The sequence below is a fragment of the Pundamilia nyererei genome, unplaced genomic scaffold, assembly GCF_000239375.1.
Source record: "Pundamilia nyererei isolate P.nyererei 1_Seehausen unplaced genomic scaffold, PunNye1.0 scaffold00086, whole genome shotgun sequence".
Classification (NCBI taxonomy): domain Eukaryota; kingdom Metazoa; phylum Chordata; class Actinopteri; order Cichliformes; family Cichlidae; genus Pundamilia; species Pundamilia nyererei.
Window position 1 is genome coordinate 1305494 of NW_005187487.1, and position 15831 is coordinate 1321324.

Genomic DNA, 15831 nt, shown 5'->3' on the forward strand with positions numbered 1-15831 from the left:
TTTTTTTTTGTTCCTACTTGACTAACCTTGTGCTAAATGCCCAGACAACCAAATTGGGCAAACATGTCAAAACACAGCATTAAAATTCAAAGGCAAAGGCACAGATTTGCAATTAGTAACCTGACTGACTCTTCCGATGTTTGTGGGTGGCTCTTCTTGCTTTGTTTTAACCCTCTCTCTTTTTTTTTATAATAAGAGTCTTCCCATCAGAGCAGAAATGTGGGGAGTTTAGCTGAGCCAGTCTACAATGGCAGGGATGGTGTGGGAGGATGGCAGTCTCTGACTACAAATGAGAGCGCACACAATGCACAGCCTAATCTGTCACACATGTAATGAGCACATCCCTGCTTTGCTCCCTTAAGGACACACACACACACGTTAATGCACACTCCCATTCACATGCAGCCAAAGCTGGAGGGATGCATATAGCATGATATTCATATGATCCCAGTCCCCTTAAGAGATTAGACACACAAGCACCAAGAAACCACTTCATAGAGGCAAGGTGAGCTCAGCTCTTTGTATTACCACATCCTACAGACACTTTCCCTAAAAAGAACAGATATGTTAATAAAGCCACCCATGGATATGACCACACATACCAAGTATTAAGTGGTGAAGCGGGTATTGTTATGGCCTCTGTCGCCCTGTTGCTCTCAGTGTGAAACGCAGATCTCAGAAAAGCCTTCATTGAAAAGGCAGCGTGAGGGGGCCACAGACCTGGTGTTAATTAAGGATTACTCGCACCATAAGATAATACTAACGCATTAACTTTGACTGCTGCAAAAGTAAATTACACATGGTAGTAACAAACTGCACTGCAAAAAACAGGTCTTAAAAACTAGAAGAAGAAGAAAAGAAGGAAGAAAATGATCTGTGACAGGAAAAATCCAAGTCGTGATCTCTTGACCAGAGTGATCACTGTGTACCATGCTTTCTCACAGTTATACGCAATGTTGCCAGGCCCATTTGAAAATGTGGGCCTGTGATGGTTCACTTACACTCATCCATTGTTTACAATGTATTTGAAGAAATGTTAATATTACATGGCATTTGTGCCTACTATGAGTACAAATGTGTGCTGTGAAATATACCCAGCATTCATCGCGGTTATGATACCTGTGAAAAATGTAATGAAGACAAACTCTGAATGGTTTCCATTCACAAATCTTTAGTTTTACAAAGATCATAAAGTCACTCTAAACATCACTATGTACTGTCACTGTAGCAGTAACCCACTGCACTAATGGTGTCACATCTTTACTAGGCCTACATGCAGATAAATAAAATGCAGCATTAACCATGCAACTGTAAATATAATGGAACAAACTCAAGGTTAACACAGCATAAAATCAAATTTAAAACTCTTGCTGTTATACATAAACCTGGTAAATATATCCCTCTCGCCTGCTCTAACATTGTGCTTAAAACAAAGAAATGCAGTTGTACTGCCTAACCTTCCTTTGATAAAATGGACCAATATTCAGTTTAAATACACTAAAGTACCAGGGGGAATTTCACTTTTCTATATAACTGGCCAGATTATCACATTTGTTTTTTTTCCATTAAGGTGTGTCTTGTTTACATGTGAAAGGGTAATATGCTAGAAAAGAGAAAAACATCAACAAAGCAGTTTTGTACCTGTCAGTGTTGAAACAGCAAGCGCAACAAGTTCTAAATCTTATGAATGAATAAACACAGACGCAAAAATAAATCTTTAAAATAAGTAAATGCTCCAAAATAAAATGTCCTGATAAGAAGAGATGTCAGACAAAAAACAAGCACACATTGTCTTGAATGAAGATATTTCATCTCAGCTTTTTTGAACTCCACAGTAAAACACATTTTGGTGGTTTCTAATTCCCTGAAATCATCAACAAAAATTTAATTAACCACAGAGAAAAGAATCCTAACACTTCTGCCCAATTGTAGTTGTATAGAAATGGGCTTACCCTGTGATGCGCGGGAGAGTGTCAGTTGAGAAGAGGGAGAGAGGGGACTTGTCTCGCATTATAAGCCAAACAGTGTACTGCCCACTTTGCCTGGGGTGGAAGAACACAGCCATGTCCAGGCTACAAGGACCTTGTCCCCCCCATAGCCAAGGACTGAGCACCCAGGGGCCTCCAAACGCTGAACCGTTCACCCAGAGAAACTCACCTGAGGGAGAGAGGAAAAGCAAACAAGTGTAAAACCAAGACTAGATATTGACTAAATGCACGAGTACAAAAGCTTGAAAACGATATGGAATCTTGCATGCATGATATGATGTTGTAGCATGTATCGAGATGATTTATGGGAAATAGAATGAGATAGTTTTAAGGCCACATTAATAAAATAAAGCTGCTTTGAAAATAAGCTGTAAGTGACACCCTGTGCACAAAAAAGTCAAGCAGGGGGGAAAAGGAAAAAAAAAATCAAAGAGATTTTTTTATAGCTTTGATATTCCATTTCACTTTCTATTAAGCTCACTCAAGGAAGAAGTTGATCAGAAGCACAAAGTTCGGTATCTGTGTGTGTGTGTGTGTGTGTGTGTGCGTGTGTGTGGCAAAGTGGCACAAAGAAACTCAACTTAAAAGGAAGAAAATCCATTTTTAACAGGCTCAGTTAAGTAAAGTATTGTTAATGAGGAGATTATTAAGAAAATTCAAACCAAAAATTTTAAATAAGAAGGAATAACTGATTTTCTGTTGTTCAGACAAAGTATTCAAGGTCAATTTGCCTTTATTTAGCCGTTTATTCTGTTTTGTGTGTCAGGAAGAGCTGCAGAAATACATCTGGATTTTTCTTAAAAGTACTGTAGTATGTGCCCTTCATTTTATTTATTTTTTATTGTTTCATTATCTAGGTAGTACTTCAATCCCTAGATAGTGGCACTAGTTGCTTCCCAGGGTTTTTGAAACATGCTTCTCCAACGGGGTCACATGTGTCTCTCTGTGTTGGTTAGACACCGATCTTAAACAGCTTTTTGCTATTAGTCATCTACAGGGTGGGCCATTTATATGGATACACCATAATAAAATGGGAATGGTTGGTGATATTAAAGTCCTGTTTGTGATACATTAGCATATGTGAGGGGGCAAACTCCTCAAGATGGGTGGTGACCATGGTGGCCATTTAGAAGTCGGCCATCTTGGATACAACTTTTGTTTTCTCAATAGGAAGAGGGCCATGTGACACATCAAACTTATTGGTAATGTCACAAGAAAAACAATGGTGTGCTTGGTTTCAACGTAACTTTATTCTTTCATGAGTTATTTACAAGTTTCTGAACACTTATAAAATGTGTTCAATGTGCTGCCCATTGTGTTGGATTGTCAATGCAACCCTCTTCTCCCACTCTTCACACACTGATAGCAACACCGCAGGAGAAATGCCAGCACAGGCATCCAGTATCCGTAGTTTCAGGTGCTGCACATCTCGTTTCTTCACACCATAGACAATTGCCTTCAGATGACCCCAAAGATAAAAGTCTACGGGGGTCAGATCAGGAGACTTTGGGGGCCATTCAAACTCAGGGAATGTGCCAACTTCAGTGCATAAAGAGGGAAACACATCATCATGTAGCAATTTCAAATACCCAGTGGCCTTGAGGTTTCCATTGATGAAGAATGGATCCACTATCGTTGTACCCCATATACCACACCAAAGCATCACTTTTGTTGTTCCAGCAGTCTTGGAGGGATCCATCCAATGTGGGTTAGTGTTAGGCCAATAGCGGTGGTTTTGTTTGTTAACTTCACCATTCACATAAAAGTTTGCCTCATCACTGAACAAAATCTTCTGCGTGAACTGAGGGTCCTGTTCCAATTTTTGTTTTGCCCATTCTGCAAATTCTGTGCGCCGATCTGGGTCATCCTCATTGAGATGCTGCAGTAGCTGGAGTTTGTAAGGGTGCCATTTGTGAGAAGCTAGTATCCGCCAAAGGGATGCTCGACTAATGCCACTCTCCAGTGACATGCAGCGAGGGCTACGCTGTGGGCTCTTGCTGAATGAAGCTAGGACAGCCACTGATGTTTCTTCATTAGTGACAGTTTTCTTGCGTCCACATTTTGGCAAATCCAACACTGAACCAGTTTCACAAAACTTAGCAAGCAGTTTGCTAACTGTAGCATGGGAGATGGGTGGTCTCGCAGGGTGTCTTGCATTGAAATCTGCTGCAAGGACCCGGTTACTGCGTTCACCAGATATCAACACAATTTCGATCCGCTCCTCACGTGTTAACCTCTTCGACATGTCAATGGCTGTGAACAAAGAGAAACTTGTAAATAACTCATGAAAGAATAAAGTTACGTTGAAACCAAGCACACCATTGTTTTTCTTGTGACATTACCAATAAGTTTGATGTGTCACATGGCCCTCTTCCTATTGAGAAAACAAAAGTTGTATCCAAGATGGCCGACTTCTAACTGGCCACCATGGTCACCACCCATCTTGAGGAGTTTGCCCCCTCACATATACTAATGTGCCACAAACAGGACTTTAATATCACCAATCATCCCCATTTTATTATGGTGTATCCATATAAATGGCCCACCCTGTACACAGCTTTTGTATTGGAACACATTAACAGAACAGATGTTTCTTAAAATCTTTAAAAGTGATTTCACAGCCTAAATCTAGCCTATTTAGTCTTAACTAAGTGCCAAATGGTACAAACTGTATGAATCTGCAATTAGGTGGCACCCAAACATTTGACGCCACAAGTCAAGATGTTTCGAGTTTGCTTTTGTTTGTCTGGAAGTGCACCGACGCCACTTTCGTTCGAACCTGAAAACGAAAGTTATCGCTGCACCATTCACAAGCATTCTGTAGTCGTGTGAGGATGTTTAGGTTTCTCAGTTATTATAAGTGTTCAGTGGCGTTTGAGGTGACTGTGGAAGAAAGTAATTGTCAGTTGGTACTTGTTGATCTTTGAGGTGTGTCTTGGCTCATTATCGTGCTGCAGTATGATTCCTTGTCCATAAAGAGGCACAGCAGAAGGTGGAGCATGCCTTTCAAAAATGCAGTACTGCTGCTTCTGAGTCATAGTGTAGTACATGATTGACTATGGATAAGAAAGGTATCATCCCCTCTCTTATCTTTGTCTCCTTACATTCACCGTTCTGTTAATGCCTATAATTTCTAATATGGATTCAACAATAAATATGATCTCCTTCCATCATCTACTCATGTATCCATCCAAAGCATTTCCCTTTGTAAATCTGGTGTGATGTCTTACTCTAAAAAAGGTTTTTAAAAAACCTTGGAAACCTTCATTTCACATGGAGAGAGTCTATCTTCACTACAAGCTTTTACTTAATAATTTATCCTCACTAAAACAATGCTGCTTAGCCAGCAATGTTCTGCTGGAACCTTGAGGCACAGCCACATTTATAGCAGGTGAACAATGGCTGTAGTTGAATAAGTCTCTGGTGAGTCAGTCAAATCGACCCCAGTGCCATCCAAACGCTGCTTTATTGGAAGGATGCAAGTCAAGGGAATCAAACGTTTTGCAGAAAGCAGGGGAAATGGGCACAAACATGCTACAATTTGGCTGCTGACATAGAAATAGTGGAGAAGCTGAAATACACTTTTAAATATTTCTAAACCCTCAAACTTTGTATTTCTGGTATTAATGGCAGATACTTTTTCAAAGCTTTTTCTGTCCTTGTCAACAAGGGAATAATTCTACTTTATGTTTATTAGAGAGGTCATAGTGGGTGGTGGTAGTGCCTACAGAATTATCCTTCTCTGATAACAAATGCCTTCCCCTATCCCATGGGGCTGTTGAAAAAAACTGGATAATTTGAAGGCCTTCACATTGGAGTGCTCCAGTTAAGCCTCATTTGCTCTGCTTTCCACATTTGAATGCTTCTTACACAGAGGGTCCAGACAATTTGGCAAGGACAGTATGAATGCTTACAACAAGTTTCAGGCAATGTGGACTGAATGCATTTTCTACACACCCAACAGCAATCTGATATAAAGGTTTTAAGACTTAGCCTGGAAGGGTTTTGGGCCCGAAGGCAGAAAACTATTAACTCTTCTTTCCCAGTTCTAATAAGATGGAGAAATACCTGCTTGGGAGCAATTACTGGCAGGGCACAAATTATAATGGCAAAGTGCAAAGCAAAGACTGTAATTCGGTTAGTAGAGTTCAGCTTTAGCTTTACCCCTAAATACTGCTGCCTAACAGAGTTTTATAGTCTTATTTAAAGCATCACAATATTCGCTTCCTCTGACTGTCTTCCAAATTTGCATAGTGCAACATCATCATTGACGGGGTATTAAGCAGATGGGATCACTCAACTGCTTATATTGAGAAAAAAAAACATTAAAACATCACAAGACAAAGCATTAGGCAAGATTTGTGTTTGCTTGTTACATATGTTGTTCCACTGCTGGATGCTAATATTTAAAATGAGCAGGGTGAAAAAAATGCCTGGATCCATGAATATAAATCATGCAAAGCTAATCTAGTATGTCCAAGACTAGAAATTCTGTGTTTGTAAATTAGCATAATTACCATTATATGCTCTTTAAATCAGCAACAATTGCATGTAGATGGAGCAGTGAACACAGCTCTTATTTGGCCTGACAATGTTATATCATAACAAAGATAAAGTTAGTTCTCTTGAAAGATAACCTGCAATTATAAGATAAGAACTGTGATCCAACAGTCCTTTTACTCCGTTTGTTTTTCTTTCAGTATATTTCATAATTAAATTGCGTACTGACGGCCCGAGAGCTGCTTGAGGCATCATAAACAAACATACTGATGTGATTGTTGTGCATTCAATGTTGTCAGCGTCGAGGTAGAAAACTTGTTATCAAGTCTTTTTAAAAACACTAATTATCAACTGCAGCATGTATGCTTTTATCTGTTAGTAGCTAATAGGTATAGGAATATACCGGTATCCAAGATCAAGCTATGACACTAGAAACTTGCTTTATTTATTTATTTTTTAATCAAAGTTGTACTTTTTGTACTGTTTTCTTATCCATGATCGTAATAACTTTGCATGTAAACACGCTTTTAAAATATAAACTATTCCTCATTAGAATTTTATTCATCTAGAGTCCAAGAATAAAATATACAGGGAGTGCAGAATTATTAGGCAAATGAGTATTTTGTCCACTTCGTCCTCTTCATGCATGTTGTCTTACTCCAAGCTGTATAGGCTCAAAAGCCTACTACCAATTAAGCATATTAGGTGATGTGCATCTCTGTAATGAGAAGGGGTGTGGTCTAATGACATCAACACCCTATATCAGGTGTGCATAATTATTAGGCAACGTCCTTTCCTTTGGCAAAATGGGTCAAAAGAAGGACTTGACAGGCTCAGAAAAGTCAAAAATAGTGAGATATCTTGCAGAGGGATGCAGCAGTCTCAAAATTGCAAAGCTTCTGAAGCGTGATCATCGAACAATCAAGCGTTTCATCCAAAATAGTCAACAGGGTCGCAAGAAGCGTGTGGAAAAACCAAGGAGCAAAATAACTGCCCATGAACTGAGAAAAGTCAAGCGTGCAGCTGCCAAGATGCCACTTGCCACCAGTTTGGCCATATTTCAGAGCTGCAACATCACTGGAGTGCCCAAAAGCACAAGGTGTGCAATACTCAGAGACATGGCCAAGGTAAGAAAGGCTGAAAGACGACCACCACTGAACAAGACACACAAGCTGAAACGTCAAGACTGGGCCAAGAAATATCTCAAGACTGGTTTTTCTAAGGTTTTATGGACTGATGAAATGAGAGTGAGTCTTGATGGGCCAGATGGATGGGCCCGTGGCCGGATTGGTAAAGGGCAGAGAGCTCCAGTCCGACTCAGATGCCAGCAAGGTGGAGGTGGAGTACTGGTTTGGGCTGGTATCATCAAAGATGAGCTTGTGGGGCCTTTTCGGGTTGAGGATGGAGTCAAGCTCAACTCCCAGTCCTACTGCCAGTTTCTGGAAGACACCTTCTTCAAGCAGTGGTACAGGAAGAAGTCTGCATCCTTCAAGAAAAACATGATTTTCATGCAGGACAATGCTCCATCACACGCGTCCAAGTACTCCACAGCGTGGCTGGCAAGAAAGGGCATAAAAGAAGAAAAACTAATGACGTGGCCACCTTGTTCACCTGATCTGAACCCCATTGAGAACCTGTGGTCCATCATCAAATGTGAGATTTACAAGGAGGGAAAACAGTACACCTCTCTGAACAGTGTCTGGGAGGCTGTGGTTGCTGCTGCACGCAATGTTGATGGTGAACAGATCAAAACACTGACAGAATCCATGGATGGCAGGCTTTTGAGTGTCCTTGCAAAGAAAGGTGGCTATATTGGTCGCTGATTTGTTTTTGTTTTGTTTTTGAATGTCAGAAATGTATATTTGTGAATGTGGAGATGTTCTATTGGTTTCACTGGTAAAAATAAATAATTGAAATGGGTATATATTTGATTTTTGTTAAGTTGCCTAATAATTATGCACAGTAATAGTCACCTGCACACACAGATATCTCCCTAAAATAGCTAAAACTAAAAACTACTTCCAAAAACATTCAGCTTTGATATTAATGAGTTTTTTGGGTTCATTGAGAACATGGTTGTTGTTCAATAATAAAATTATTCCTCAAAAATACAACTTGCCTAATAATTCTGCACTCCCTGTATATGTCAAAATCTAACATTTAAGACTTCATGAAAATGAAAATTATAATAACTTTATGAAAATTACAACTTTTCTCAAGAGCTATTCATAATGGAAAAACAACCCTCATTCCTAAAACAACTGAAAGACTCTATAACTAGAAAGAAGTCTTCAGTAACCACCAATCTATACACTTTGATTTTAACCCACACTACCACTAGTGCTCTACTTGACCTATTATTCTTTGCAAACGGAGTTTCTTGTAGGCTATTTCTTATTTATCCGTGAAGCTCAACCTCAGTGACACCAGCTTAATCTGCAGTGCCTCTAAACTGGTACTTGATTGCTGCCCCTGCGATGAGGAAGACAAGCCCCAAAACACAGAAGCAAGACACATTTCAATCCAAAGTGAAAGTTCTATTCTGTATCATTGAATCAAGCTGGTAAACAATTTTCTCCCTCTCTCTCTCTGTGCAGTTACCGATTCAATCAACGGAGGCTCTTGTTGACATAGCATACCAAATCCAACTGTTGGAGAGAACAGAATTCCCTCAGATAATAAAATTGCAGCTAAAGGCCTGAGAGAAGGAGGAAAACAAACAATTCAGATTGTATTCTCTGCCAAATCCTCTTATAACATAATGCATTTACCCAGGGCCAGCACAGGATTTCTGGGGTCCCAACAATTTGACTGACAAACATTTTAATTTACAACCCATTCATCTGATCAACACGGTGACACAGCTTCCACAGTAGCAAAATGGTGTTAAAGTATGTTCTGCATGCTGATACAAAGCTATCTTGTGATAGTGTATTGTTGGTGGTTTCTTCAATAAAACTGTTTACTGCAGCAGTGATTTCAAATTGAAATCTGGTGTGCTGTTATGGTGAAAGGGGACGACATCAGTAAAATTGCAATCAGGGACTGCGATTCACTGGCAGGGCTGAAAATTCCCTCTACATCACACAAAAATTACTTACTTGACCGAGATGGCATGTGCATTGTGTTGGGTTTCTGAGAACATCAAGACAATATCTTCTCATTTTTCTACCGTATTATTATCTTTAAATGTACTATAAGGCAATATCCTGCAGTCCAGTGCCACAAACATACCAGTCTTGTAATGGTGAAGAACCTGTTTAAAAACTTCAGCATCCAAATCTGGATCTGGATGAAACGCAGGAATACAAAAGTTAATCTTTCTAAGTTGGGCCAAGCCCCACTTCTAGTTTAATGACATGTAAATCCACTCAAACAGCCTGAGTAATCTAGCTACCAAGCAAACCAGACTAATCACATAACCTCCTCCTTCCCCCAGGCAAAACTGCTTTTTAGTAATCATCATGAACCACTATAGAAAGTGTAAAAAGATGAATCACTCTGTTTTTCTTCAGGGATTTGGAAGAAGAAGCAAGAAAAAGAAGATTTTTAAACATTATTTTGGGACAAATGCGAAAAACAAACCCCACTCATACTGTGATTTCCATTGATTTTTAATTTCACCATTAAAGTTGACTTTGTTTGGTGGTTGAATAAAAGTGTACTCTACAGCATTTTCTGGTTATAGCGTGAAAGAGTTATTAAACATGTGAGTGGAATTATATGTCTATACAGTGTCTGTTTGTCTTTTGTCAACTAAATGTTAATCATACTGATTTTATTGTAGGTTACCTTATAGTGCACATAACACCAATAGCTCTCTGCTGTCTTATGCAGAAACATCCCAATTGCACTTAAAGCTTTCACTGTCTTTAAAAACAGTGCTGTTTCTGGACTGCACAGAGCTCGCAAGTATGACAGACAGATTTGAATGCAAAACTGGACCAAAAATATTCAATAATGAATGATTAATAATACGACTAACCGGATAAAGACCTAATGCTTTAAAACACCAAGTGTAAACATGGTACACACACGATGTGTCCTCTCCTTTTAATAAGAATGAAAATAATGTGAGTAAAAATAACACAAATCTGAATAAGTGAACATGAAATGTTCACAGGCATGCTGCCCATTCTGGGTGCAACTCAGTGTGAAGTTCAATGTGCGTAAAAGAACAACAAAAAAAAAACATCATGCGTGGGAGTACAAAGCAAACCACAGTTTTGTTTTGATTTTTTTTCCTGGGCTACATGGTTTAAAAAGGAAATGGCTTATTCTGACTATGCAACAGGGGCTGATATGGAGGGGGTGTACAGGGGCATGCAGAAAAGATGCCAATGGAATAACACGGATAGAAAACACTTGCAATTCAATTTGAGTGATTTTATTCTTATTTCAAAATGTGCGTTTGTGTGTTTTTCTTGAACAAAGTTAAAGAAAAACATTGCATTTGTTCATTACTCCAGTTTGCTGTGTGGCAAACACTAACTCCTCTGCCCTCTAAGCTACAACTAAAACATAAAAACAGTTCAGATAAGCAGTATTTATAAAGATCATCATGAGAGTGTGAAAAGGTAGATGGGATGTGAGACAGGACACAGTTTTTTTTAAATGTAAATTTTGTTAACTGTATTAGCTTCTCATTTTCTTTAGGCTTCCTTCCTTTTTGTAAAACAGGGTTGTGTGTAATAACAATTTGTATAAAACAATTTGTGTTGTAACAGGATCACTACAGTTGAAAGACGCTGCTGTTTCTCCAGACCCAGACCAAGCACAGTAGACTCCAGTGACAACTGGTATGACATTGATTTAGTCAGAAACAACATTAAAGAAGGAGGTGAGGTGGAAGTGGGTTGCAAAGCAGCTAACAAATGTGCAGACAGGCTCGAGTAGCTTAAAAATAGCACAAACTGGATGTGTAAAGTGTTGGCTGAGCCATTAGCTGATGTGAGCTGACACTCAGATGAGCTGATCTGCCAAGATTGCAGCTGAGCTTGATTTGTTGCCTGCTGGAACAGTGTGTTGAATTATTGGTGAAAGCTATCAGAAGTGCAGGACAATTAAACAAACACACACACACACACACACACACACACACACACACACACACACACACACACACACACACAAAATCAATATGGACAAAGTGATTTATTTCTACACCAGAACTGACTTTTCTGTTGACCAGCTGATCTTATTTGTTGGAACCAATTTGCAAATTGAATCCTCAAAGATATTGTAATGCTTTTGAGAAGTAAAAAGCATTTATTTATTTAAAAAATGTATTTTCTAAAATACATCTTATTATATTATATATATTAGTAATCATAATAACACAACATAATAATCACAGTCACCGTCTAACTCTGCAGAATGTCAGTGAAATTGTTATTTTGGCATCAAAAGCAATCAAGAAGATAACAGCTGATCACCTTTAATTTATAACAACAAAATTAGTCAGTGGAGAATTAATGGGGAAAAACAGCTCTCAAACTTTTGACAGAACACAGAAACTGGAAGAAGACCTCATTAACCACTGGAAACAAACATCCTTTGATCATCATAGTCAAGTGCCATGGTTTTGTCTTTTACTTTGTCATGCATATTTCAACATGATTTCCCTATAAAAATGACATAGAGAGTAAAATGTAAGAAGGAAATTATCAAGCACATGTGGCTTTTTATCCCATAAATCTTTAATACCCTTTAAATAATCCAATATTTACTTGCAAACACGATACATATTTAACAAGTTTAATACAGTATTTTCTGTGTGTTCTGTTCACTCTTTTAAGCCCACCTCACGTATGTTTCTGTTTTAATCATCTTTGATTGAATGCAGCAATTTAATTTTGGTAAGGATTTTCACAGCATTCGAACGTGATATTTTACCTAAGCAGAGGTTATTAGGCTCCAGTTTTTGGAGTGCTATAGTTATTACCAGGAACTCTGACTTCTTTATTATTTCAAGTTGATTTGGTGTTTGGCAGAGTTTTGGTACTGGAAACGAGGATTATCAATCTAAAATTTTAGGATTCACCACTATGGACGAAAAGGCCTCTAAAAATAATCAAGAAAAGCAAGATTAAAAAAGTTAATTCTGAATATGAAATTGTTATTCTTAAGAGGGATCACTCTATAACCTGATAGTGCTGTGATGGAGACATTTTAGGGTTTTGTCTAGTGCAAAGGCTCATTTTATTCTTGATTGCATTTTAGTTACCATAATGTCTGCTGTCCAAGTAAAAGTCAATCTTTAAGGAGTGTTTGATTTAACGAGACTAATACATTAAACAGAACAATAAAATGGCCTCATAAATCTTAACAACACTGGTGTCAGAGTCGCCGCTATCCTCTAAATGTTCATTTATAATTACATCAATTCATTTATTGTTATTAATACCAGCAAACCTTCAATGTCTATAAATCCGTGTACTAATCATTGCACTAGTCATTGTCACTACTCCACTTAAAAGGTATTTGCTATTGTAGCGGGTCCACTAATCATTTAAAACTGTATTTCATATTTTTAAATATCCACAAAGCATTTAAAGACAGTAAGATGTACACGTATACAAAAAAAGAAACATAGTTCACGTGGTGCATGATAAATAACCTTTGCTAAGGCAAAAAGTAGACAGCCAAACATCATCTTAATTTTTATCTAAAGCAAATCTGTCTAAACACTGAAATTTGAAGGAAATTAAGAAATGCAACAGCTCAACCTCAAAGACACACCTGTTTAAAAGTAATTTTCACAGCAGGGACTTTTAAATGGCCCATTAGTTGAAATAAAAAAAAAACTTTCTACTTGCAAGTATTCAGAAGTACAGCATAAACATCTTTCTGTTCCTTAAAAAGCCAAACAAACAAACAAAAAAACTCAACAAAAAACATGAAGCAGCATTTTTTTTTTTTTTTTGCAGTGGGGAAGGATTTTATTTGAAGAAAAACACTTAAAAGGAAAGTCAAAAGCATAAGTGGGGAAACCAATCAAAGCACAGTGTGTTACCAAATGATAGCCTTAATGCTTCTGTTTTATTTTTTAATTAATTTATTTTATTTTATTATTAATTTAATTAATAATTTAAATTTTTTTTTATGATTTGCAAGCATGTTTTATTAACAGTAGAACATAAACAAATATCAAATGTTTGAACTGAGACAATGTCTCATTTTAAAACAAAAATAAGCTAATTTTGAATATGACTGGCAACAACATATATTTTTTTTTACTTTTTTAATTTCACCTGTTGAGAATGAAAAAAGAAAACAAGCAGAAGAAAACGGGCGCAATAGAATTAACAACATCACAATGATCTATGGGAGTATAGCTGTAAATACTAAATGTTAAACATTATTGTGCAGCACGTAAGATCGACAGCGCACAGTGTGCTTTGAGGTAAGAGCCAAAAAGGGCGTCGTCTGTGTGTGTGAACACCCGTGTGTACACCTGTGAGCATGGACGCACTTGTTTTTAAAAGGTTCCTTCATTTAATGATCTGCTAGAGGGTGTGGGGGGGCCACAGCCCAGTCCACCAGGGCATGAAGCAGGTATGGAGGAGATCAAAACTCCAGACATCCAGAGGCCCTCAGAACACAAGATACAAAGGAAGACCAACAGAGGGGCAATCGTGCCACTATCCCAGAAAGAGCTGACGAGAGTCCCAGATGAGGGGTCACTCAGCAGCCGCGGAGCAGGAGCTAAGGGGAGTTGCAGTGACGTGGCCCGAGCAAGCCCCAGGCCCCGATAAGCAGCCACCAAGGAGTGAGCCGGTGTGTACCTGGACGCCCATCCCCAGACACAAAGAACCACCAACACACCGATGTCTGAGGGCGTCTGCCACTGGCAGGGGAAGTGGTGGGGGGAGATAGGCCTCAATACCTACATAGGCCTATGTAGCAGGATTTTTAATGTAGGATGAAATGCTGTGAATGTAAACCTTTGATTAAAACAATGCATAGTTCAGGTGTCAAACACTAATCTTGGGCACCTTGCTGCATTAAAATAAGAATCGTGTAGACTTTAGTAAGTAAATAAATACAAATACAATAAATACAAATATATTTATTTATCTTTGAACCCACAAATTGATATAACGCTGCAATACTTCGGTTAGAAATGTGATATTTGTGATACCTCAGCATCAAAGAAAAAGTACCTCAACGTAGAGCAAACCCCAGCCTCTTACACTGATAAAATTTGATTAACACCTGCCACGTCACTTTTCACATCACCTTTGTTGATGACACCTCCAGCAGCCAGTACAAAACACATTAATCACAAAACTTGGAAGATTCGGCAGGTGAAGATTTGATCAATTAAATCAGAAATGTGCAAAATAATAAATATTTCCAATATTCAATTCAAGCTCAATCTGTTCACGAAATTAGTTTCCCCTTGGGCAAGTCAAATTCTATAACACCTGCATTACACTACTTTTATATACATTTTATATCTCTGATGATATGCTGAAGGTTCTTATACTGATAAAGCCACTCATACAATCCTTAGCAATGACTTCTGGAAGATAATCATGCTAAGTAATGAAACCGTATATCACTGACAAAAGTATGCTCTCTACAACCACACTAAACAACAAGTAAATGCAATTAGTTGGGTAGGGAGCTACTATTGAATACACCACTATTTGGCGTATAACCATTTAACTGTGCTTAATGCAAATAGAAGGTAAAAGTGAATGTTAAGGCAACAAATAACTTTAAAGAGACAGTAAATTATCCCAATAAAATAGATGGCTGTTAACCTGTTAGCAGTCGGACGTACCGCCCACGGTACATTGGATGGTTTAGGGGACTAATTGGACTGCTAAGGGGTTAACTGATTGCATAATTCAATCTCCAAACCTTTGACCGTTTTACTTTGCGTTACCAAGGATAACATGATACCACCCAGTGAGAGCTGAGCTGAATCTTCCACATGAGCTTTAACCACAGCCACAGGTTTTAGTATTTTTTAGCCAAGACTTCCAGGCACAAAGCAGGTTCTCAAAGCTAATGTGAAAATGCAGGATGCAATTCCAAAAATGCATCTTCATGTAATAACACTGAACTTTTCATAGATTGTAGAAGTTGAGAGAATAGAATTGACGGTTATGATCTTCTGAGATTTGCAGTTTTCTGAGCACAACAGCAAACATCTTACAGCTGCCTTAATAATATTTGTGGTGAATTATTACCAGTGTTGCTAATAATGGAATGAGCACCACAGAGACAATGAAACTGAAATAAGGAGCAGCAGGTCAGAGAGTGAACTGGGATGTTATCAATCAATCAATCAATCAATCAATCAATCAATCAATCAATCAATCAATCAATC

General features: G+C 38.3%; 1 protein-coding gene across 2 annotated transcripts in view; it reads right to left on the reverse strand.

The window, feature by feature from the left end:
- The window catches only part of alk (ALK receptor tyrosine kinase), a 400486-nt gene that overhangs the window by 155623 nt on the left and 229032 nt on the right, over positions 1 to 15831 (reverse strand). For both annotated transcript variants that reach the window (XM_005738755.1, XM_013912312.1), the window contains exon 4: positions 1953 to 2157. In XM_005738755.1, the coding sequence (XP_005738812.1) occupies positions 1953 to 2157 (205 nt within the window). The remainder of the gene's footprint in view (positions 1 to 1952; positions 2158 to 15831) is intronic.